General features: G+C 56.4%; 1 protein-coding gene across 10 annotated transcripts; it reads left to right on the forward strand.

Moving 5' to 3' along the window:
• Window positions 1-1,775: 1,775 nt before the first annotated feature.
• D2HGDH (D-2-hydroxyglutarate dehydrogenase) lies at window positions 1,776-21,348 on the forward strand. 10 transcript variants are annotated; one of them, XR_012490745.1, is made up of 11 exons: window positions 1,799-1,877; window positions 3,228-3,583; window positions 5,578-5,635; window positions 6,455-6,704; window positions 7,249-7,506; window positions 8,602-8,770; window positions 9,326-9,551; window positions 9,895-10,038; window positions 11,970-12,112; window positions 14,044-14,209; window positions 20,171-21,348. XR_012490745.1 is itself a non-coding variant. In XM_074316651.1 (10 exons), the coding sequence occupies exons 2-10, from the start codon at window positions 3,238-3,240 to the stop codon at window positions 20,428-20,430; spliced, it is 1,794 nt and encodes a 597-aa protein (XP_074172752.1). In that variant the 5' UTR covers window positions 1,776-1,877; window positions 3,228-3,237; the 3' UTR covers window positions 20,431-21,348. The 10 variants fall into 10 exon arrangements, 9 of the variants coding, with proteins under 9 accessions (XP_074172752.1, XP_074172755.1, XP_074172750.1 ...); XM_074316651.1 differs by lacking the exon at window positions 9,326-9,551 and having other exon boundaries at window positions 1,776-1,877; XM_074316654.1 differs by lacking the exon at window positions 9,326-9,551 and having other exon boundaries at window positions 1,798-1,877; window positions 6,455-6,594; window positions 7,313-7,506.
• Window positions 21,349-22,059: the final 711 nt, after the last annotated feature.

Consider the following 22,059-nt stretch of genomic DNA (forward strand, 5'->3'; position numbering starts at 1 on the left):
CCAGAAACCCAATGAGGTCACCACAATGGAGCGGCTCAGCCTCACCCATTTTCCACATGAAAACCATTCATGGACCTGGAGTCCACCACGGCACCTGCGGCAATTTGTGTGGGTGACTGCCTGGGAAAGGAAACGCCAGCTGTTTTGGAGTGGGGGTGGTCAGCTTCACTGGTTCTGAATTGCTGCCAATCCCCACAGGTGCAAGATGCCGCTGGTCTACTAGATAGCGAGGGCGTATGGCAGGCAGGCGGGTGGGAAGTGACATTTGTCTGGTTATCTTCCCAGTGCCGGCCTGTGTCACTGAATAGGCCTGACAACTGGTACCATTCCCACAGTGACTGACTCATGGGGCAAGGCTCATTAAGGCAGGAGGGGCCATGTGGAAGTCTGGTTTGTCCTCTCCCCGCCTCCCCCCAGAACAGTGATGCAAAGGCAAACTGCATCCTTGACAGGGATGCACAGTAGGGTGTACTGAACACCCCCAGTTCACCTGTGTGAAGACAGTGTACTGAGGACTGGTCTGGTGACGATTCCGGCTGGTGCACTGTTACCAGAGGAAATTGGCATTCAGTGAGTGGCCTGACAAGGACCCATTTGTTCTTGGCAAAGCCACCAGTGCACTTTCAGTCTGCTTCAGGGCTGTGTGGATGCTCTTGCTCTCTGTAGTCATGGGGCCCAGAGTACCCCTCCCGTCTGCTTTGCTGACGACACACGGAACTGGGTGAGCATACAAGCACTGGCCATGCCTCAGTAGGACCCATGGAGCCAGACAGGGAGGTGACCCCTGCTCCAGTTCCAGGTACTGTGTCAGGAAGGTGGAAGCAGTGTCACTGACAGTTCTGGGTACTGGAGGGCTGAGGTAAAGTGACTGCAGAAGCAGCTACCACCCCTAAACCGGGGCCAAGGCAGGAAGCTGTCATTTCTGCATCTGGCATTTTGCGGGAGGGGCGCTGAGTGGGACTGCGAGCTTCGAGGAGGGCTGGCTTTGGGAGGGTGCCCTGCGGGGTGGGATTCAGCCCATGGTAGCAGGTGGTACCTGCCTGGCCCTGGTGCCCCATGGAACTGGGACTGAGACGCCTGCGACACCCCTGAGGGAATGGGACAACGCCAGGAACTGGCACCAGGGCCATGGGGTGAGGGCCGTCACTGCAGTGATGTCACAGGAATATCCATTAGGCCACAAGTTTCCTTCGTCCCCTGACCTTGTCCCTCCCACGTGCCCCGGGGGCAGAGGCCAAGGGCACGCTGGGGCTGAGGGTGGAGCCTAACCCCCTCTGAGGTCCTCTGGCTGGATTTCCTGCCAAGGCCTTTGATCAGGACAGTGTTGTGGCTGCTCTCAGCTCTGGGAGCTTCCTGGGGTGCTGCCTTCAAAGCACACCAACCTGCATGGGTGTCTGCCCTTTGGCAGGAGCGGGGACCAGCGCACCGGTGCTCTGAAAGCCAGTCTCCTGGGGGGACCAGAGACCCCTACGGGGACAGAGGCCCCTGGGGGGCAGGAATCCCTGGGGGAGCGAATCCCCTAGGGAGCTAGCCAGAGACCTCTCGGCCCGCAGGAGGGAGTGGGCCTTTACCCTTTCAGGCCCGTCGGGGAGGGGGTGCGAGGATGTGCTGAGACTCCTGCAGGGCGGAACGGGCCATGGCCGGCTGTCCCCGCAGTGGACCGTGAACCGCGGGGCGCGCCCGGGAGCACGGGGCCCGCTTTGGGGCTGGAAGCGGGGCCCGTGGCCTGGGGGGCGGGGCCCGGGAGCGCGGGGCGGGACCAGGGATGTGGGGGCCGGGGCGCCAGTGCGCAGACTCAGCCTGTCCGCCCCGCCCACTCTGCTTCTGAGTGGCTCGAGGCCTGCGGCGGCCCCTGAGGTCAGGACGGGGACGCGGACGTAAGTGCGTGCGCGCGGCCGCCGGGGGTCTGAGCGAAGGGGCCGCGGGCTGCAGGTCGGGGTGGTGGCCGCGGGCTTGATCCGGGAGGGTGGCGAGCGCGGGCGCCGCCGGCGGGTCCGACCCTGCCCTGGCTGCGTCCCGTCACGTGAGAGCGCGGGCCGTGCGCGCGCCCGGAGTTCCTCGCGGGGACGAGCCGGAGGCGCGCGCTCTGCGTCCTCCCAGCGGGGCGGCGCCTCCTGGGCCCGGGTGGTCTCGGCCCGACTGACCGTCGTCGCTCGTGGGCTGACGAGCGCAGCTCCGAGTTCCCGGTCCGGGTTGGGCGTCCGGGCGGGGCCCTGGCCTGAGCGCGCTCCGCCCTGCGTCCCTCCTGACGTGAGCGGCCGCCTTGCGCTGCAGTCGGTGCTCCCGGCGCTGCGGGTGCTGCGCGAGGGCGGCCCCTCGGCGTGTCCCCGAGCTCGCGCCGCCCCAGGTGCTCGTCAGGCTGTCTGAGCGCCAGGTGAGGGGACGTATCCCCTGTCAGCTGTCGCCTCGAGCTGTGCGGGGCGGGTCGTCGTGCGAACCCGCCTCTACCACGTGGGCAGCCAGAGAAACGCCTTCTTCGCCCCGCTTTTCCATTCGGCACTTTTTAAAGTTGTGACATAGACGTGAAACATAAAATGTACCGTTTTAGCCATTTTTTTCAAAAAGATTTTACTGGGGAAGGGGAACAGGACTTTATTGGGGAACAGTGTGCACTTCCAGGCCTTTTTTCCAAGTCAAGTTGTTGTCCCTTCAATCGTAGTTGTGGAGGGTGCAGCTCAGCTCCAGTTGCCGGTTTCTGGTTGCAGGGGGCACAGCCCACCGTCCCTTACAGGAATTGAACTGACAACCTTGTGGTTGAGAGCCCACTGGCCCATGTGGGACTCAAACCGGCAGCCTTCGGAGTTAGGAGACCGGAGCTCTAACCGCCTGAGCCACCGGGCGCCCCCATTTTAGCCATTTTGAAGGATACAGTTCAGTGGCATCGCCCCTTTCCTTGTAACGCCCGCGTCCTGGCTTGGTTCTGAAGGAAGAGGGCTGAGAGGCGATAACTCCTTGTCAAGGTGAAGCTGTAACACCCAGGACGGTGAATTCTCAGGCGAACCTGCATGGGGCCACGCCCAGGTGGGAGCTGGGGCAGAGCTTCCCACGCCTGCCTCTTGGCTCCTCGACCGCCTCTCCAGAGCGGTCCTGTCCCCACGTCCCCACCGTCCTCACGACCGTCCCTGACCTGGGCCACCTGGGCCATGTCGGGCTCTGTGCCCTGCAGTTACTTCCTTTTCGTCGCGCCTAGTAGTCCAGTGTTACAGGTGCCATCACTTACTTTCTAGGGCAGGGGCAATGGTGCCCCACCTGGTGTCCAGGTGGCCTGTGTGGCTCTTCAGGTGTCGGGCGGCCTACACCCCTGGAGCCCCTGTGCAGCAGAAGACATGGGCGTGGATGTCCAGCGCCGCCCCTTGGGGGATCGTGGGCACCAGCCCCCTGGTTTGCAGACACAGCTCCTCCACGTCCTCCCGGGCCCCTGAGGTGATGCTGACCCACAAGCGCTACCCTGTGCGGCGGCTGCCCTTCTCCGTGGTGTCTGAGGAAGACCTGGCCGCCTTTGAGCGCATGGTCCCCGGCAGGGTCGTCACAGACCCTGAGGAGCTGGAGGCGTCAAACGTGGACTGGCTGAGAACCGTGCGAGGTGAGCCGGGGGCTGTTCATGCCTCGTGCTCCAGGGGGTGACTGAGCATCAGCTGTGAGCCGGGCACGGACGACGCAAGTTGGGGGGGGCCTGGAGTGACTGTCCCATGCGGCTTCCTTATGCCTAGGGAAAGCTGCCTGCTGGTGACTTTGAAATGCGCTGAGGACAGAATTTATAGAAGTTTATTGGTGGTTCACGACAGTTGTTAATTAAAGGACACGACAGTCCTCTGGCTGCTGCGGCAGGCCTGTGTTTTAACTGCTTCCTCTCACCTCCTGGTTCGGTTCCTGGGGCCACTGATACAGAGAATCACAATCAGGGGGCTCAGAACAACAGAAATTGAATCTCAGTTCTGGAGGTGAGAAGTCTGAGACCAAGGTGCCTGAAAGGCTGTGCTTCCTCCCGGCGCTCCGGGAGAGGACCCTTCCCACCTCTCCCAGCTTCAGCCTCTGGTGGCTCCCTTGGCTTCTGACAGCATAACTGCAGTCCGCCTCTGTCATCCATCCCATGGTTTTCTCCCTGTCGACGTAGGAAACGCCAGTCTGGAGAGAATTTTTGTAGGAGTTTATTTGATCCAAACTGACGGCACGTGCCAGGATCAAGATCGCAGATGCTCCCGAGAATAGCAGCTTTGCAGCTTCCTTTATGCGTTTGAGGTTACGGAGGGAACAGAAGGAAGATGACACGAGGAGAAAGCAGGCGGGATGGAGCACAGGAGAGTTAAGACTGTGCTCTCGCTTTACGAGGAGGGTCTGAAGGGGGCATTTCGAGGCGTGGGAACCTAGATGCACAGAAACAATGGGCAGGGCTGCTTACAGCCAAGATAACCTTTCAGTAAAGAAGTCATAGGCCTGGGCGGGACGACCCTGTGACCTGCCCAGCTGGGGGTTTACCCTCAGATCACCCTGAGGTGACTTCCGTGGAGTCCCTTTTTTGTCCACATCCCCTTGTGTGCCTGTGTCTCCACTCTCCCTCTCCTTTCTCTTATAAGGACAACTGTCATTGGATTTAGGGCCACCCTCATGCAGGATGATGTCATCTCAACATCCTGAACTCACACCTGCAAAGACCCTTTAATCCCAATGAGGTCACGTTCACAGGGTATGAGGGGTGGGATATGGACATATGTTTTCAGGGGGCCCATTCTCCCCACTGCAGCTCCCTAGGGCCAGATGCAGGACTGCTGCATGGGCTACCCCCTAGTTCCCTCTCCTCTCATCACACCCATCCGCTGTCACCTCTGGCACATGTCTGTGCACCAGCTGCCTGAGCTCAAAGCTCCATGAAGAGTCAGTGACATAGGAGGAGCACATGTTTCTCCTGCCTCCTCTCATCTACTCAAAGTACTTTCAACAAGATAGAGGGCGGAAAGAAACTTGATCGTCTTGGGGAGGCAGTGGTTAGGAATGCTGATGGACTAGCTTGGAGGAGCTCCCACAGGCCATCTCTGGGCATCACATAAATCGTGACAGCAAAGAATTGTAACCCTGTGAATAAGAGAAGAACCCACGAGCCCACACTGATGATTAAAGAGCTAAATAAATAAATACACACGAGAGAAGGAAGGCCCCTCCTTACAGTAGAAGTTCAGCTAATAAATATAGATGGATGGATGGCTTCAGAAAAATCACCATTTGGCAGCCATCCTAAGAACTGCTTCAGGAAGGAGAAGCAACATGCTAAATTCATGGGTGAACTTGGGGGAGCAACAGGATATCTACGGCATCTCCCCACGTGATACTTAGTAACGTGCAGTGCGGAAGCCAGGCAGGGCCACCCGCCCATGGCATCCCAGCCACCTTCAAGGTCCCTCCACCTCCCCTCAGTGCAGACGTGACCGCTCGTGTCTTTGGGGTTGTGGGTGTACTGATGACTGACCAGGGTCACTTCACCAAGGAAGGAGAAAGTGCTGGTGAAGAACATTCTTCTTCCTGGAGGGAGCATAGACCCAGGAGGTCCCCTGCGCGTGTATGATGCACTCTTTTCTGTCACAGGCTGTAGCAAGGTGCTGTTGAGGCCCCGGACATCGGAGGAGGTATCTCGCATCCTCAGGTAAGGAGCCCCCCAGCTCCCTGTCTGCCCATGGTTCTCTGTCGTTCGTCAGTAGTTTGTTCACAGAGACGCTAAGGCACAGACCCCACGAAGCTGGTAGCCTGTTCAGGACCGGAACATCAGGACCTCGGGGCACAGGGCCCAGCCTGGCGTGGGAGTGGCTACAGACTTGTAGTGCACATCAGGGAAAGAAATAGACCTTGTCTTCAAATACGCAGTCTTTGATTTTTTACATCAATAAACTATCATGCTTATTATAGAAAAAATGGAAAACATAGAAAACCGTACAGAAAAAAATGCAAAAGCAACCAGTAATTTCACCTCCAAAGATAAGGACTGATGATATTTTGGCTTGTTATGTTAGTATCTTTTCTGCATGAAAAATACTCGCACCTGGCAGGGTGGTTTTAAATGTTATCACATTGTATCTATGACACTGTAGTGTTTTAAATGTTATCACATTGTATTTAGTGGCACAGTTTTTGATGCATGAAAGTTGTCCCCCTCAGACCACACCGTAGTCCCAAGTTTTACTTGATATTGAATCATGCTTCAGCTCCCTCGCAGGTGAACTGAGGCACATGCACACTTACTCTGTCAGAATCCATTGCTGGAGGCTCGCACCTGGCAGGGTGGGTTTACCTGGTGCATGTGCGCAGGCTGCCTGCCTGGGGCAGGCACACCATTTCTCCAAATCCTTACCCCTCAGGGTCCTTGATTACTGCCCTCAAGCCAGTCATTGGCCTGGAGCGTGTCCGCAGGAACGATGGTGTGGGCATGGGGCAGAGGGGCCTGATACCCCACCTGTGCTTGTCCCAGGTACTGCCATGAGAGGAACCTGGCTGTGAACCCGCAGGGAGGCAACACGGGCATGGTGGGGGGCAGCGTCCCTGTCTTTGACGAGATCATCCTGTCCACTGCCCTCATGAACCAGGTCATCAGCTTCCACGACGTGTCTGGTGAGGCTGGGCTGCCTGTTGCTTCTGGGCAGTGGGGAACCTGGGCTCCGGAAGGAAAGGACCGGTGGCTGCAGCTCCAGGCACAGCTCCATCTGTGCCTGGCCCTCTGGGTGTGTGCACATGGGGTATTGTTTAGTTGGTCACTTAGTGACTTACACGGTGGGCTTGAGGTGAAAGGGGATGGGTTGTCACTGTGGCCCCTTCCGACTGACGTGTTTGGGCCGTGAGTGCCTTTTCTGGGGTGTATGAGGTCACACACGTGTGACGGAGCTTCCTGCTCAGGGGCTCGCTCCGTTGTGGTCTTTTCCCCTTGGATGGGACCTTTGGGGTCGGATCACTGTCTGTGGTGGGGGCACCTGGGCACTGTCGAGCAGCATCCCTGGGCTCCACCCACTTGATGCCAGCAGCACCCCCCAATCAAAAATGTCTCCAGACTTGTCACATGTCCCCTGGAGGCGGGATGACCCCATTTGAGACCACTGCCTTATAGCCGTCCTCTTCTCTGCTCCCTTCTACAAGCGCGTGTGTGTTTCTTCTCTTTTCACCTTACCAGTTTTTCCTCTTTTTCACAGTACTCATAGAGCTAACTCCTGGGGGAGGCATAGGGAACACGCTTTTTTCTGGGCCTGGGTCCCAAGGTAGTTCACTCCACAGGGCCCCCATGTGAGTCTCCATTGCCCTGAGCCAAGGGCACCACGGTGGCTTGGTTGCTCGGCAGGGATCCTGGTTTGCCAGGCGGGGTGTGTCCTGGAGGAGCTGAGCCGGCACGTGGAGCAGCGGGACTTCATCATGCCCCTGGACTTAGGGGCCAAGGGCAGCTGCCACATCGGGGGGAACCTGGCGACCAACGCGGGCGGCCTGCGGTTTCTGAGATATGGCTCACTGCACGGGACCGTCCTGGGCATGGAAGTGGTGAGCTGTGTGCCACTGCTGTCCCCCATCACAGTGCCATGGCGTTGACTCTTCCTACCTTTTCCCAAAAGTCAGTGTGTTCGTGAGGCCCCTGCGTGTCAGGTCCAGGCCATGTGCCCTCGGGCGGGGGGGGGGGGGGGCTTAGGTCTCATTCCGCCTGTGGAGGCCCGTGACTGCATGGACACTGGGTGGTGTGGCGCGCACCATGGGGGCAGTGCAGGGGCATGAGGCCACCTTGGCGGGCAGGGTCATGTGTTGCTTTGGAGACCCAGGTTTCCATCGTTCCTGCTGGGCCGTGTGGGTTGCACACAGCGCCCACTCAGGGCCATGCCCTGGCTTCCTGAGAGAATGATGGTACGCCTGTGACCTCCCCGTCCACGTGAGGCGCTCTGGGTGTGAGCAGGTTCGTGTGAGCAGGTTCCCGTGACCAGGCGACATTCCACCGGGGCCGACTTCCAGGCTGTCTCTGTGCAGGGAAGGAGCAAGGGTCGGTTGGCCTTTAGTTATTCCATAACTCACCACCCTCCAGGGCGCCCTTCATTTCCCTGAACCCTCACAGCCCGTGTAGCGCACCTGTGGCGTTCTGCAATGTGGAGCCTTCTGTCCCGTTACCCACGGGCAGAAGAAACACAAAGCTGCACGTTGCACTTCCATCCACTAAATCACTGAGTCCAATAGCTTTGTGTTCTGGCTGGCTGCACGTTATTTTTATTGTAAGTCACTTGTCATACTTACGAGGTGTGCCCTGCTCGCCCCAGGTGTGCCCTGCTCGCCCCAGGTGTGCCCTGCTCGCCCCAGGTGTGCCTGCTCCACCCCCAGCTTCCCTGGAGAACTGGGCCCTGAGCCTCCTGGTTGTGGGTGGTGGGGCTGGGCAGGGAGTAACTTCACTCCTTCTGGGGAAGACAGTTCTGTCATCCTGACTGGGTGACTTCAAGCCCCTACCTGGGGCCCGCTGCATTCCTGGACCAGACTGGGGTGAGGTGGGGGCCTCCTGGCTGGCTCTGCTTCTTCAGGGTGCCCTAGGTTGGTCGGCCTCCCCCGAGCAGGGGCGCCCACTCGCCACCGATGCATAAAGGCTTGTGTCTCCCTCCCCAGGTGCTGGCCAATGGTACCATCCTGAGCGGCCTCACCTCCCTGCGGAAGGACAACACGGGCTATGACCTGAAGCAGCTGTTCATCGGGTCGGAGGGCACCCTGGGGGTCATTACCGCCGTGTCTATCTTGTGTCCGCCCAAGCCCAAGGCCGTGAACGTGGCGTTCCTTGGTAGGTGGGGTGTCGCCCGCTCCGCTGGAGACTGCTGGGAGCCCGGTGCACCTGGCTGCCCTGTCATTGGTGCCGGGGGCCGGGGATGGGGGGATGGAAGGGGATGGCCCTTCCCACAGGATGGCCCTGCCCGTTTCTCCCAGCTTCTTGCTGTTTCCAAAGGGATCCAGGACCGGGCCGTGGTCTGGAATCAAGGCTTCCAGGCTCTGGGCAGAGCACACTTTACTCTGTAACAAAATGGGGTTTCGTTCATTTCTTTCACCCCAGTTTGTCATTGAAGTAGCTTGTACTTGAGGTTCTAAGGGAAATGGTGTCATTTGGCATAAGATCAGGGACACTCTTCATTCTGCGGGCGAATCAGTGTGCATCCACGGGGCTGTCCCGCCCTCTCACGTGCATTTCTGTCACGGAGCCCTCACGACCACAACCCTCCTGGCCATGGTTCAGGGTCTCTGCTTCCACTGACTTTAAAAATGAGTTCGACCTACTTCCTTCCCACCTCCTGTCTTCGTTCGATTGGGTTGGTGCATCGTAGAGTCTCCTTTCCTCGCTCAGGAGTTATGCGAACCAGCAGTCTTCTAGAGATTTCCACAGGCTCTAAATTTGCCAGTCCAGTCAGTCAGTGCCTTTCCCAGCTGGAACAGTCAAGGATCATGACCCCTGAGCCTGAAAGGCCGCGTGTGTGGCCCCCCCACAGGGTCCCGGGCCCTTCCCACCTGCCCACACATCCCTGCACTGGGGTGCCAAAGCGACCTCACGGCGTTCAGCACGTGTGTCTTGAGTGAGTTATGAGCACCAGGGGAAACCTGAGCACTGCTTGTGAGAGAAATGCGATGAAGCCATTGAAGGGCAGCCCTGTTTCTGGGCCTTTGTGCAGCCATCCCCGGTCTCGTCTGACCTCCCACTGCCTTCCCAGGCACCGGGGCCCTGCCCAGCGAGTGCTGTGTGCCTTAACCTCTGATGCCCATAGTGTACTTGTGGGCTGAGCAGTGGGTGTTTCCCTGGGCAGTGCTTCTCCCACTCCTGTGGGAGTCGGGTTGGTGGCTGCTTCAAAAGTCGTGACCTTGGAGGGTCTGGGCCTGGCTGTGGGCTGGTGTGTGCCTGAATGCTGTGCCCTGTTGCAGGCTGTCCGGGCTTTGCGGAGGTTTTGCAGACATTCAGCAGCTGCAAGGGGATGCTGGGCGAGATCCTGTCAGCGTACGAGTTCATGGATGCTGAGTGCATGCAGCTGGTCGGGCACCACCTCCAACTGGCCAGCCCGGTGCAAGGTATTGGTCCCCACATGGCCGGCAGTGCCCGCCGCTCCTATACCACCTGATGTGTGACAGCTCAGGCTGTCCTCCAAGGATGAGGAGGGAAGGGCAGTGTCGGTGCAGCTGTAGTTGAGGTGTCACCATGATGGGGTGAGCACGGAATTCTGTGTTACGTGAGTTGTAAATGTGCCCTGCGCTTAGTTCCGTGAGTGGCATATTGCGTTGTAACTCTGGGGTCTTTGAAACAGCCACAGGCCCTCATCACAAGTGCTCTCCTGTCTCCACAACTGGGAAGCACTGCCCCATGATGGGTTCGCCCTCGGACCACAGTGGGTTTTTCTGAATGTGTGAATGAGGGCAGCACACCTGGCTCCTTGTCACCGTTGCGCATGACGTGAGGCGGGGTTCCAGGAGGCAGTTTGCATTGTGAACCTAGAGGTTGAAAATATGCAGCTGTAGGTCTCGGTGACTTTATTCCTTTCTGAGATCTACCCTAAAGAAACAGCCATGGGCTTAGGCTGCCTTGGCAGAACACCACAGGCTGTGTGGGTTCAACGAAAGAAATGTATTTCTCATGATTTTGGAGGGTGGAAGTCTGAGATCAAAGTGCCATCAGGGTTGGTTTCTGCTGGACCCCACTTCCCGGCTTGCAGACGGCCACCTGGTCACTGTGTTCTCACATGGTAGGAGGAGAGAGCTGTCTGCTGTCCCTTCCTCTTCTTATGAAGCACCAGCCTACGGAGCCAGGCCCTACCCTGATGGCCTCACCTAACCTTAGCGACCTCCTTAAAGGGTTTCATCTCCAGCTCATCCCATTGGGGGGGGGGGTGTAGGACTTCACCATGGGAATGGGGGGGTTACAGTTCAGTCCATAGCAGTTATAAATATGGAAAGATCTTTATGCTCTGAATTTTTCTTGAGATGCTACTTTTAGTATAATAAAATGGGAAATAACTTAAATGTCAGTGGTAAAGAAATGAGACATATACAACCATTGAAAAGATGGAGGGTGTCTGGGCAGAAGGGGGGATCGCTGGGCGAATGGAGGGTCTCTGGGTGGACAGAGGGTCTCTGGGTAGAGAGAGGGTCGCATACTGGAGTGCTGTGTGTTGTTGGGTCATGTGTGAGAAGCTGCTCTAACAATGTTTAAGGCAGAGGACAGGCCACCCTGTGGCCAGTGTAGAAGAAAGACTGGGATGACTTGTTAGTGTCAAAATAGTAATAGGCTATGTTTGGCGAGCTGGGTGATCATTTTGCATTTCTACTTTTCTTTCTTTTCCAAATTCCTTTTATAAACACGTTTTACCTTTATAATAGAGAAAAGCCCATAAAAACTTAAAGGCGCTCAAGTATTCTGTGTGACCCATGATAAATTTCAGCGCAGAATTTCTGTTTCAGCAAGAAAAATGCCAGTGTTTGAAAGACATTTCCCTCTTGGTGGTGGGATAAACCTGCATTTGTTCTGGAAGACACTTCAAGGTAGAAGGAGGAACAGTGACAGTCAGTGAGTTTTCATTTACTGACGTCAAGAAACGTAACAAATATACACAATAGCCACGACGGAACGCAAGCTTAGCTATTGCTCAGTACGTTAGTCATACACGTATTTTTAAACTTCAGATGAGATATTTGTGGTGAAAAGCATGTGCTTCTCACCTTAGCACTTGTGGATTTGCGGTTGCCCTGGGCCATCCCAGGCATAGTGGCCTCTCCTTCAGCCATGGTCCATCTGTGGCCTGTGGTTTGGTAAGAGTGGCCTCCTGTGAGGTGCCCCAACAGGCACCAACAGAGGGCGTCACGGCGTCATCGGGTTGTTCCTGTGTTTCCAGGGAGCATGGTTTGTCACAGTGAAAGACCTGTTTTAAGCATCTGAGGTCCAGCCTGAGCTCTGTTGGCAGCACAAGAGCCACCAGAGGTGACTCTCCACTTGCTCTCTGCCCCTCCAGAAAGTCCGTTCTACGTCCTGATAGAGACCTCAGGCTCCAGAGCGGAGCACGATGCCGAGAAGCTGAGCGATTTCCTGGAGCAGGTGCTGGGCTCCGGCCTGGTGACCGATGGGACCCTGGCCACCGACCAGAGGAAAATCAAGGTGTGTGTGCTGCTGGCGCCCTTCCTTCCTCTGCCCACCCCACTTGTCTGACATGTGGGGGCGCCAGGCGCCTGGCTGAGGGAGTGGGCGGTGGGTGGATGTGAGCTTTGCTGGGAGAATCTCTTTGGAACCAGACTCTTGGTGTCTAGATGGGTTTCAAAGCAGAGGCCTGTGGGCCTGTCAACCTATGCGGAACTGGTCGTGAGGGTGGGGCGTTTTCTGAGGAAAGAAGACTCAGCCTCTGAGGCCAAAGGAAGGAGGTGGGGGCAAGGGGCCTGGGGGCCATCGTTACCATCACATAAGGAGGGGCAGGGCCTCAGGCCTTGGGATCCGTTGTCACCCCATGGGCCCCTGTGGTCTCTGGAGCTACAGTGTGTAGAGTGGCCAGCAGGGGGCAGGAAGGCCCCACGGAATGGCAGGACCAGGCCGAGGGTGGGGCTGATACAGGTCCTGGTGAGGGTGAGTGGGGGCAGGGTCTCCAGTGGTCTCAGTGGTCAGCCTCATGGACTTTATTACTAAACCTTTTTCTTTACAATTACTTTTATGTTTATTAAATGTTATGCATAGGGACTTAGACTCTCTGTCAAAGCGCATCACAGAGCACAGGCTTTCCTGTGAGGCATGGCAGCCTTTAGCTGCCTCTTTGCCCACGTGTCTTCTGCCCGGGCCCAGTGCCCCCAGCAGCAGACAGCAGGAGCTGGGGGCACCACTGGTGACCAGGTTTCTGCTCAGAGCTGGTGGCCAGGGCAAGTACCATGAGCTGGCCTGCCTGGTGTGGAGGCCCCTCCTGCAGAGGGCGGGCTGCTGACCTCTTACCTGGGGGGTAGCTAGCCCTGTGGCTGCTGGCTTCACAGCCAAGTTCTCAGACTTTGGTGGCCAGAGGCCCAGCCTGACCATGCAGAGGGGGTTGGGGCAGCTTCCCTCCCAGGTGGGCAGGGATGGGGGTTGGGATGATGGCCCTGAAGAGATGCCGTGGAGGATGCCAGTGCAGGAACACAAGGCCTGAGGGGCTCCAGCTGCCAAGTTCCAGGATGTCCCTGCTTTGTGGGACAGAGGCAGGAGGCAGGAGGCAGGGCATGGCCAGGACAGCCCCACAGGGAGTGAGCTGGGGGTCCCTGTGGCTGGGCCGGTGCCAGGATGTCGCTGGGCTCTGGGTGTCTACAGAGGGTTGCAGAGTGACTTGCGGGCTGTAAAAATCGATGTGAAAATTGGGGAAATCCATGATAGGAAGGAATTGTCGTTCTCTTTAGGGATGATCATGGCACTGGTTATGTTCAAAAACAAAAGGAGAGTCCTGACCATGTAGAAACTTGGCTGTGACATTTACTGAAATGGTGGGGGGGGTGAGGGGCGGGAGCGGGGCAGAGGCCCTGCTGGGACAGCGGTGGCGGGCGTGCTGCTCTGTTCTCTGCCACCTACGATGGCTTCAAGTGTCCACAGTGACAAGTTAACCCAAACAAGTGAACCACAGATGTGTTTGTGTGGAGCGACAGCACTGCCATGACAAGCCCCCAGGCCCGGTCCCAGGCCCCCTTATCCCCCACTATGTCTGTTCCAGCCACCAGCACCCTCTGTCGCTCCTGTGCCCGTGTGTCCCTGTGTGTCCCAGGGCCCTGTGACCCATCCCCTCTGCCTGCATTGCTCCTCAGGTACCTGCAGGGCACCTGCCTGCCCTGCCCCACCTTTGCTCAGGGCCCATCCTCAGCCTTCCCAGCCCCTCGCCTGTCAGGCAGCTCAACCAGCCACTCCCCCCAGCCCCTGAGTGCCCTCTGTTAGGCCTGTCTCCTTCCAGAAAGGGGCTGTCGGTGCCTCAGGCGCTGGCACTTGGTGCTGTCCTGGGGCAGCGTGTGGGACCCAGTTCTAACACCCATCGCCATTGACACTTGTTGCCCTTGGGTGTCACGTTGCCTGTCCCCTCCCATCTGTCCTAGGCGCTGTGGGCCCTGAGGGAAAGGATCACGGAGGCATTGAGCCTGGACGGCTACGTGTACAAGTATGACGTGTCCCTGCCAGTGGAGAGGCTCTACGACCTTGTGACCGAGCTGCGTGCCCGCCTCAGCCCGCGGGCCAAGCACGTGGTGGGCTACGGCCACCTGGGTGAGTAGAGCCGGGCAAGTGGGTCAGGTGGGTGATACTTAGCCGAGGGTCAGCTCAGCACCACGGCGCGTGGGCTCGACACCAGCAGCACGCTCCACACTTTGAATGGTGATGGAGGAAACCTGGGGGTGGAGACAATCCCACCCATTCTCCTGAATCTTTGGGGTGTTTTGGGGAAGACTGCCATCATGCAGTTTCGGTTGCAGAGCCGTGGGTGTGGGGTATTCTGCTGGGCCACGATGCGACCCCGTACCCCGGAGTCTGAGCAGGGACCTGTGAGATGGCCCCCCCACAGCCAAGTCACACCATGAAGACACTGCTGCAGCTTATTAGAAGACATGCGGGAGAATTGTGTGACCTAGAATGGGGGTGGGCTTCTCGGTATGTCACAGGGGCTGAGGCATACTTCTGTATGTCCACCAACCTTAATGGGGACGATGGCTGGCTAGCATTTGGGGAGAACTGGGGGGCGAGCATGGTTAGAACACGGTGTGAAAGGACCGTGGGGGCACGAGCCAGGAAGTGGGCTAGAGCAAGGGGGCCATCCTCACCCAAAGGGGTGGGGCTCGGGCCACCCGCCCAGAATGCTGGACTTGAGACTCAGCCGAATCCTCTTCTGGGGACGCTGACTCCAGCCTCTTGGACAGATGGGGACACCATTACGGTCAGAGATGGAGTGAGGGCTCTCCTCAAATCAGGAGGGAGTGTTGAGTGTGCTGATGCTTTTTTTGAGCAACTGAGATGACAGGTGCTTGTCTGTAACAGGGAACAAGTGACACTAGCCCCTCAGAGGCTGAGTGGGCTTGTTCCTGGCATGAGCCCTTATGGCCGTGGTCCCTCTTGTGTTTTGTTTGATCCGTTCATTTGCATCCTGTGTAGGATTTTTCCAGGTACCTTCACGAATGGTGTTGTCCCGTAAGGCTTCTTTCCTCTGCCCATGCTGACGTCGTCACCCGTTACCCGTCGTGGGAAGTCTGTAAGGCTGCACTTATCTCCTCGTCCAGTGTTGGCTGGAACTTGCCAATGAAGACACTGGGCCTGAGGCTGTGTGTGTGTGTGTGTGTGTGTGTGTGTGTTTGTGTGTTGGCAGGCGTTGACTGCAGACTGATTTCTGTGATGACCACAGGGCTATTGCAGCTTTCCTTTTCTTCTGAGTTGGTTGTGGCGATTTTTTTTTTTTGGTAGGTATTTGTCCATTTCTTCTAAAATGTTGAATACAGACATCACCCGTTCATGCTATTCTTCTGCTCCCCTGGCCCGGTGTCAGCGTTTGTGAGGCGGCCCAGCCTCCCCAGAGAACCAGTGCTCAGTTCTGTTGATCCTCCCTCTTGTGTGTTTCTATTTCACTCTTTTCTGCTGTTACACTTACTATTGTCTCTCTCCTGTTTTAGGTTTATTCAATTGCTTTTCTAACGTTATAAATTAGGTGTTTAGCTCATTGGTTTTTAGCCTTTTCTCTTTTCTAACATAAGTGTTTAAATTTTCCTCCAGTAGCACCCTAGCTGCTGTTTTTAAATAGTATCTCAGTTTATCACTTTCTTGGACTCAATGTGATCTCAGAAGTTCCCAGCCAGGACAGTAGCTATCACTGAGTCACACGCATCGTCCTGAACCAAACCACTGCTTCCGCCTGTGGGGACTTCAGCGGGGACGGCCGGAGCGTCAGCACGGCAGAGGCCTTGAGCCACCTGCTGGGTTCTCTGTCAGTGCTGCTGGCACACCTCCCCTGCCCTGTGCCCCCCTTCGGAGGCCGCCTGCAGCCCTGGCCTCAGCCCCAGGCCGAGGGCGACGCAGCCAGAGTGGCTCCAGTGTTTGTCACTCAGCTTGAGCTGGGTTCCCAAGAGCTTTCACTTGCTGTTGCTCTCACCTCAGCAGCTGAAGGTGCCCCTGCGTTTGCGTCGAGGTCCCACATTCTGATAGAACCTGTGTCACACCAGGTCTTTGTTATACCAGGCCTTTGTCATACTGAAACTTAGCGCAGCGGCCCACTACGTGGTCTGTTTCCATAAATGTAATGAGTACTTGAAAAGTGTGCCCTCTGAAGTTGGTGGAGCCCATGTCTGCACAGATGCACCAGATAAAACACGCACACTGTTTAATCTACATCCTGCCCGGCTGTCAGCCGAGAGATGTGTCAGATCCCCAGTGTTGGGGGGACGGAGCGGTCTCTTTGTAGCCCTGCCATTTCTGAAGGTAGGAGATCAGAACTGTCATTTCATTTTGGTAAACAGTATCTTTTGCCACCGCTGGACTGCCTCTTTTTATCTGTAGAGTTGCTTTTACCTTGAAGCCTCCTTTGTTTGAATGATACAATAACAGCTTTCATTTATTCAGTGTTTGCCTGACACACTATTTTTCCTCCCGTTACTTTTGGCTATTTTCTATCCTTTTGAGTTAGATGCATGTCTTGAAGCATGTAGCTGGGGTTTCTTTCTTGTTGTTGCCAGTTGTTGTCTTTAAATGAAAGCATTTGGTTTATTTACGGATGGCAGGGAAAGCTTAACTTTCCCCTCTCCCCTCCTAAGTTCTTTGCTGGGGCCCCATAAATTAGATCCACAAAACACAAGAGTAACAAGAAAAAAGCAAGTTCATTAACACATGCCTCTCAGAGGAGGCTCAGCGATGAGCGACCCAAAGTGTGGTTACAGCCTGGGCTTCCACAACGTCTCTGCAGAGGACAGCGCGTCCTTAGCAAAGTGCCAGAGGAAGGATGAGGACTGAGAGCTCCTACAGGAGCAAACTGGGAAAGGAGTCTCATCATGGAGATCCCGCTGGTGCACCTCCAGGCTGGTCAGGGTCCAGCGTGTCTCTGGCGATTGTTCCTGTCCTTCCAGGTAGAGAGGGGAGGGGACACCTTTACAAATATGTCCCGCTTTTAGATGAAACGGGGTGGCCTTTCTGCTTGTCAGTGGCTTTCAGCTCAAAATACTCGTTGTGCCAACATTTGCTTCATGTACATTATTTACACGAGCTGTAGTCACGGATGTTTCTTTTGGATTCATTTCCTTCATCCTGATTCGGACCTTCTATTCGTGTCTCAGTTCTTCCCCATTTCCTTTTCTGTATTTCAGCCTTCTTGCCCTCATTTCACTTTTTTCCACTTACCAGTTAGAGACTTGTACATGTGTGCCTCTCTCTGTCCTTTTGGTGCTGACCCTGGACTTGGAGCCTGCATGCTTGCCTTCTCAGGCTGGGAAGGCATCCGTATTAGCAGCCTCCTTCCAAGCAGTGTGTGACGGTCAGGCTTCCGCATCAGCTTGGCCAGGCCACGTCCTCAGGGGTTTGATCAAGCATTAGTCCACATGCTGCCGTGAGGGCACAGTTTGCATCAGGTAACATTTAAGTTCATAGACTTTGGAAAAGCAGATGGTCCTCCGTACGTGGGTGGGTCTCATCCAATCAGTTGAGGCCTGAAGAGGAAGAAGACTGAGATCCCTCAGAGGGGAAGGAATTCTGCCTCCAGATGGCATTTGGACTCGAGCTACACCCTGGGTCTGCAGCCTGCTGGTCTACCCCGCGTACCTCAGACTGCGCGTGCCCACGGCTGTGCGAGCCAGTCCCTTAAAGTGTCTCCCTCCCTCTGTACACACCTGTTGGCGCTTTGTGTCTGGAGAGCCCTGACTGGTACACGGCACCAGGACCTGCCGACCCTGTAACTGGCTGTAGTCACCCCTCCTGTCTTTACGCTGCTTCTGGAGCATATTTCAGTTCCCTCTGCTTTGGTCTCAAATGGCCTTCCATGGCTGTCACCGCATGTGGTCAGTATTTGCGTTCACTCCCAACTCCAGTCCTTCTCTGTCTGGTTTCACAACCTGCATTTCCTCCTCCAGAATCTCTAGTGACAGAACGTCACAGATTTTATTTGCCTGAAAGTGTGTTGATTTTGCTCTTAAATTTTTTTGCAGTGGATTTCAACAATTCTAGGTTGATGGTTCTTTTCTCTGCAGAGTGAGATGCCGTCCTGCTGTCTTCTGACCGTTGTTGCTGCCGAGTTCCAGTGAAAGGAACGTGTTTTTCCTTTCCTGATGCTTTTATGATCCTTCCTTTGTGTCTGGGGTTCTTTAGTTTCCCTCTGATTTGTCCATGTGTCCTGCTCAAGTCCGCTGGGCTTCAGTTTTAGAGCTTGCTCTGCCATTGTGTCTTTAAATGCTGTTTCTTCTGTCCCCTCTTCTCTGTTTCTGGAACTCCAGCCCAGCGCTCGCCGTGGTCCTGCCCCAGTCTCTCTTCCCTTCTTCATGTCTTGGCTTCTGTGTTGCACTCAGATCTTTTTGTTCAGTTTGTTTTCTAGTTCACTAACTTCTTTGCTGTGTGTAATATTCAGTTAAACATGTTCTTTGGGTTTTACACTTTAGCCATCACGTTTTTTCATGTCGAGAAGGTTTATTTGGATATTGAAAAGCTTTGCCTGGCCAGTGTTTTATATTTTTTATATCTTTGGGCGCACAAGACATGTATATTTTGTTTTTAGAGATGATAGGATCTCGTCTTTATAGTCAGATTCTGCTGGCTCTTGCTGATGGTGGCTTCTTTCTTGTGTGGGTGCAGTGTTTGTCCTGGGCTCAGGTGTCTTAGGCTTTTATCTGTGGGACATTTTGAGGCTTGAATTGGTGGTGATTTGCTTGTATGCAGCAGTGGGGAGGGTGGAAATGGGTACCTGGGCCGCCTCGCCCAAACCCTCTTGAATCATCCTGTTCTGAGCTCAGTGTCTGTGGTGTGAATTCTGGCTGTAAGCATCCAGGTGTCAGTAGAGGTGGGTTCTCTCCTGCTACATGCAGTGTCCCCTGGGCAGGTCCCTTGCTGGTGGTTTTAGTTCCTTTGCCCTGAGTGTGTCAGTGGGGACCACGTTTGGTGGGAGGGTTCCCTGTTGTGCAGCCCACCTTTGAAATACCCCGAAGGAGGGAGGGGATGTAGGAAGCTCAGGGTCACCAGGTTAAAGGCCCCAGGTCTACCCTAGGGTTTGCATCTGTGTCCCAGCTGCCAGCAATGCCCTCCTGCTGGCCTCTGGAGCTCCCTGCCCCTCAGGGTGGGCGGCAGCCCTCACTGGGCCTGTCCCACCATCTGCTCAGCCCTTCTACCTGCGAGACCTCTGGGTCTGGGCGTGGGGCCTCTTCTCTGTCCGTCTGTGCTGGCTTTTCCTGCCAGCCACGCCCAGTGCCTCCTGGAGTTTACCTCCCAGGTCTCCCCGGCCAGCATGGCTCCTGCCTCCCTCTGCCCTCGAGCCCCCCAGACAGTGGCAAGTCCACCGTCTGCTGTTCCTTTTCTCCCGTCACCCGCCCACATGCCAGGCTCTCTCTGGCCAGGGTCCAGCCGGCTCAGGCCCAGCTCATGGGGCACGTCGACTTGGATTAAGGTCATGTCTGTTGTCATTGCTTTGGGACAAGCCATAGGCGGAGTGTGTTCGGACAGTGCTGGAAAGCCAGGGCCCTGGGGGTTTCAGCAAGGGGGCCTGAGGCGAGAGGACAGCAGGGTGGCCAAGTGGACCTGAGAGGGGCTAGCTGGGGAGTCAGGACTTTGGGTGGGTGGGTGTCAGCTGGGTGGCCTTGGAGGAGGAGTCCTGGGGGTGGGGCGGGGCACCCATGGTGTCTGGGGGGTGCTTGGGGGGATGGGGCCATCCCAGCCACTGTTGGAGATGTGAGTCTGGTGACAGCCACCATCAGTGTGGTCCGGCCCTGGGGCCCTCAGTCGGTGAAGGCCCTTGCAGGCTGGCGCATAGCCACTCTCAGTTGGGAGTGCCCAGAAGAGGTCAAGTGGGTAGAGGGGGTGTTTGTGTTGGGGAGGACTGGAGAGAGAAGTGTGCAAAAGACAAGGGAGCTGTGTCCCCCAGAAGAGGCTGCTTCTGTCACTGCAGGTCAGTGGCCAGTGCATGAAGGACTGGAACCAAACTGAGCACAGGAGGGGCCTCGCAGGTGGGGAGGGGTCTCAGGGCCCTGCTCAACCTGACCCGGGGCCCTGTCCCTCCAGGAGATGGCAACCTGCACCTCAACGTGACAGCGGAGGCCTTCAGTGCATCGCTGCTGGGTGACCTGGAGCCCTACGTGTATGAGTGGACGGCGGGGCAGCAGGGCAGTGTCAGCGCCGAGCATGGTGTGGGCTTCAAGAAGAAGGACATCCTGGGCTACAGCAAGCCGCCCGAGGCCCTGCAGCTCATGCAGCAGCTCAAGGCCCTGCTGGACCCCAAGGGCATCTTGAACCCCTACAAGACGCTGCCCTCCCAGGCCTGATGAGGCCAGGGGCAGTGGGAGAGGCGGGGTGGCCTCGGTCCAGTCTTTCTCTTGCTGTTGTGCCCAGAGGGCTAGCGTGGCTCAGGGCTCCCGCCTGATGGAGCCAGCTGCAGGCACGGGGATCCTGCGCCCTGGTCAGAGGAGCCAGGAGTTGGCTCTGTGCCCCCAGCACCCACTCTTGGGCACGATCCCACCTGCGGCTGTGCAGGTTCTGTTGGGTGAGGGCAGAGGAGAGTGCTGCCTGGTGCTCCCCATCCGCTCTGCCCGCCTCTGGGCGAGCACTCCAGGAGCAGGGCCTCTGCCGGCATGTCTTAGACACTTGTGCCCACTCGAAAATGGACCAGGTCGCACCTGCCTTGCTTGTGGGCTCCTGGGTCCCGCCTCAGCCCTGGGAGGGACACGGAGCTCCTGCTTCTGGGTCTGGGCATTGCCAGCCCCCACAGCCTCAGGCAGCAGTGACGACCTCCATGTGAGCACCTCCATGTGAGCCACCCGGAGTACCGGTCTCTCCCCGGTCTGTGACCACCAGAGGCTGGCTCACCAGGTACTTTACGGGTGACTTGCAATGGCTGGCGGCTGGTCCCTCTCAAACCAGAGTGACCGGAATGCACTGTGCCTTGAAATGTATCATTTCCCCATTTTCTAGAAGGCTCATCGGTTGGCAAGACAGTTGTCAGGGCTTAGGTGTTTAGTTCTTGCATTTTGCTGTTTGCTGTGATGTCAGTCAATGTTTCTGCTTCTCCAGCGGTGCCAGCTGTGCCTGGGTAGCCCCGACAGGCATATGGCCTTCCCGCCTTCCTGCTTCTTCAGTGACCCTAAGTCGGGTCATCCCTGTTGACCCACCGGGGCTGTGGGGACACATGTTTCCTCGCTTGAGCTGTCACAAACTTCCAGTAAAAATGGGAATGATCACGACAAGCTCCCTGCTTTTGTTACCACAAAATTAACCTTGTAAGAACCCACAGTGCCGTACATGTGCCATACGCCCCAAGCTCCTAGACGGCGGCAGACAGTCCCCGGGCCTGATGCTTGTTAGGGCAGCCGTCCCCTTTCCTACACTCTGTCCCTGTCCCCCTCGTGTGACAGAGCCTTGTCTCATTGGGCCCATGAGGCTTAGTGTCACGTGGCTTTCCCATAGTTGTCAGAGGCAGGTCAGTTCATTTCTGTAGTGACTTTCAATAATAGTTTTATGACCAAGCAAGTTTATTTTGGAGATTTAAAATAATGCATGAAATATTAAAAAGCCTAGAAATTTTGAGATATTTTTCGCTAGAGTATTGGTGTGCCTTCGAGAAGGTGGCCAGTGACTGGGGTTGTAGGAAGTGTCAGAGGAATCTCCGTTTCCCTGGCCCCAAAATGTCAAAATCTGAAGTGGCCCCCAGTTCACTCCTGGGGCTCCCTTTACAGGCCCACCTGTGCGCACACACACAGTACATGCACATACTGTGCACAGGTGCACGCACACAGTATACAAACACATGCACAGACAGGCACACAGTACCTGCACAGGCACACACTACATGTACATACGCACACAGTACACACATACATGCACAGACAGGCACACAGTACCTGCACAGGTACAGGCACAGGCACACGCTACATGTACACACGCACACAGTACACACA

Source organism: Rhinolophus sinicus, linkage group LG01 (genome assembly GCF_036562045.2).
Source record: "Rhinolophus sinicus isolate RSC01 linkage group LG01, ASM3656204v1, whole genome shotgun sequence".
NCBI lineage: Eukaryota > Metazoa > Chordata > Mammalia > Chiroptera > Rhinolophidae > Rhinolophus > Rhinolophus sinicus.

What these genes read in the sequence shown, in the direction of transcription:
- D2HGDH (XM_074316651.1), top strand. Translation starts at nt 3,238, where the DNA reads ATGGTGCCCCACCTGGTGTCCAGGTGGCCTGTGTGGCTCTTCAGGTGT. An exon ending in ACTGGCCAGCCCGGTGCAAG is followed by an intron (nt 10,039 to 11,969) that starts GTATTGGTCCCC and finishes CTGCCCCTCCAG; the next exon opens with AAAGTCCGTTCTACGTCCTG. An exon ending in CCGACCAGAGGAAAATCAAG is followed by an intron (nt 12,113 to 14,043) that starts GTGTGTGTGCTG and finishes CATCTGTCCTAG; the next exon opens with GCGCTGTGGGCCCTGAGGGA.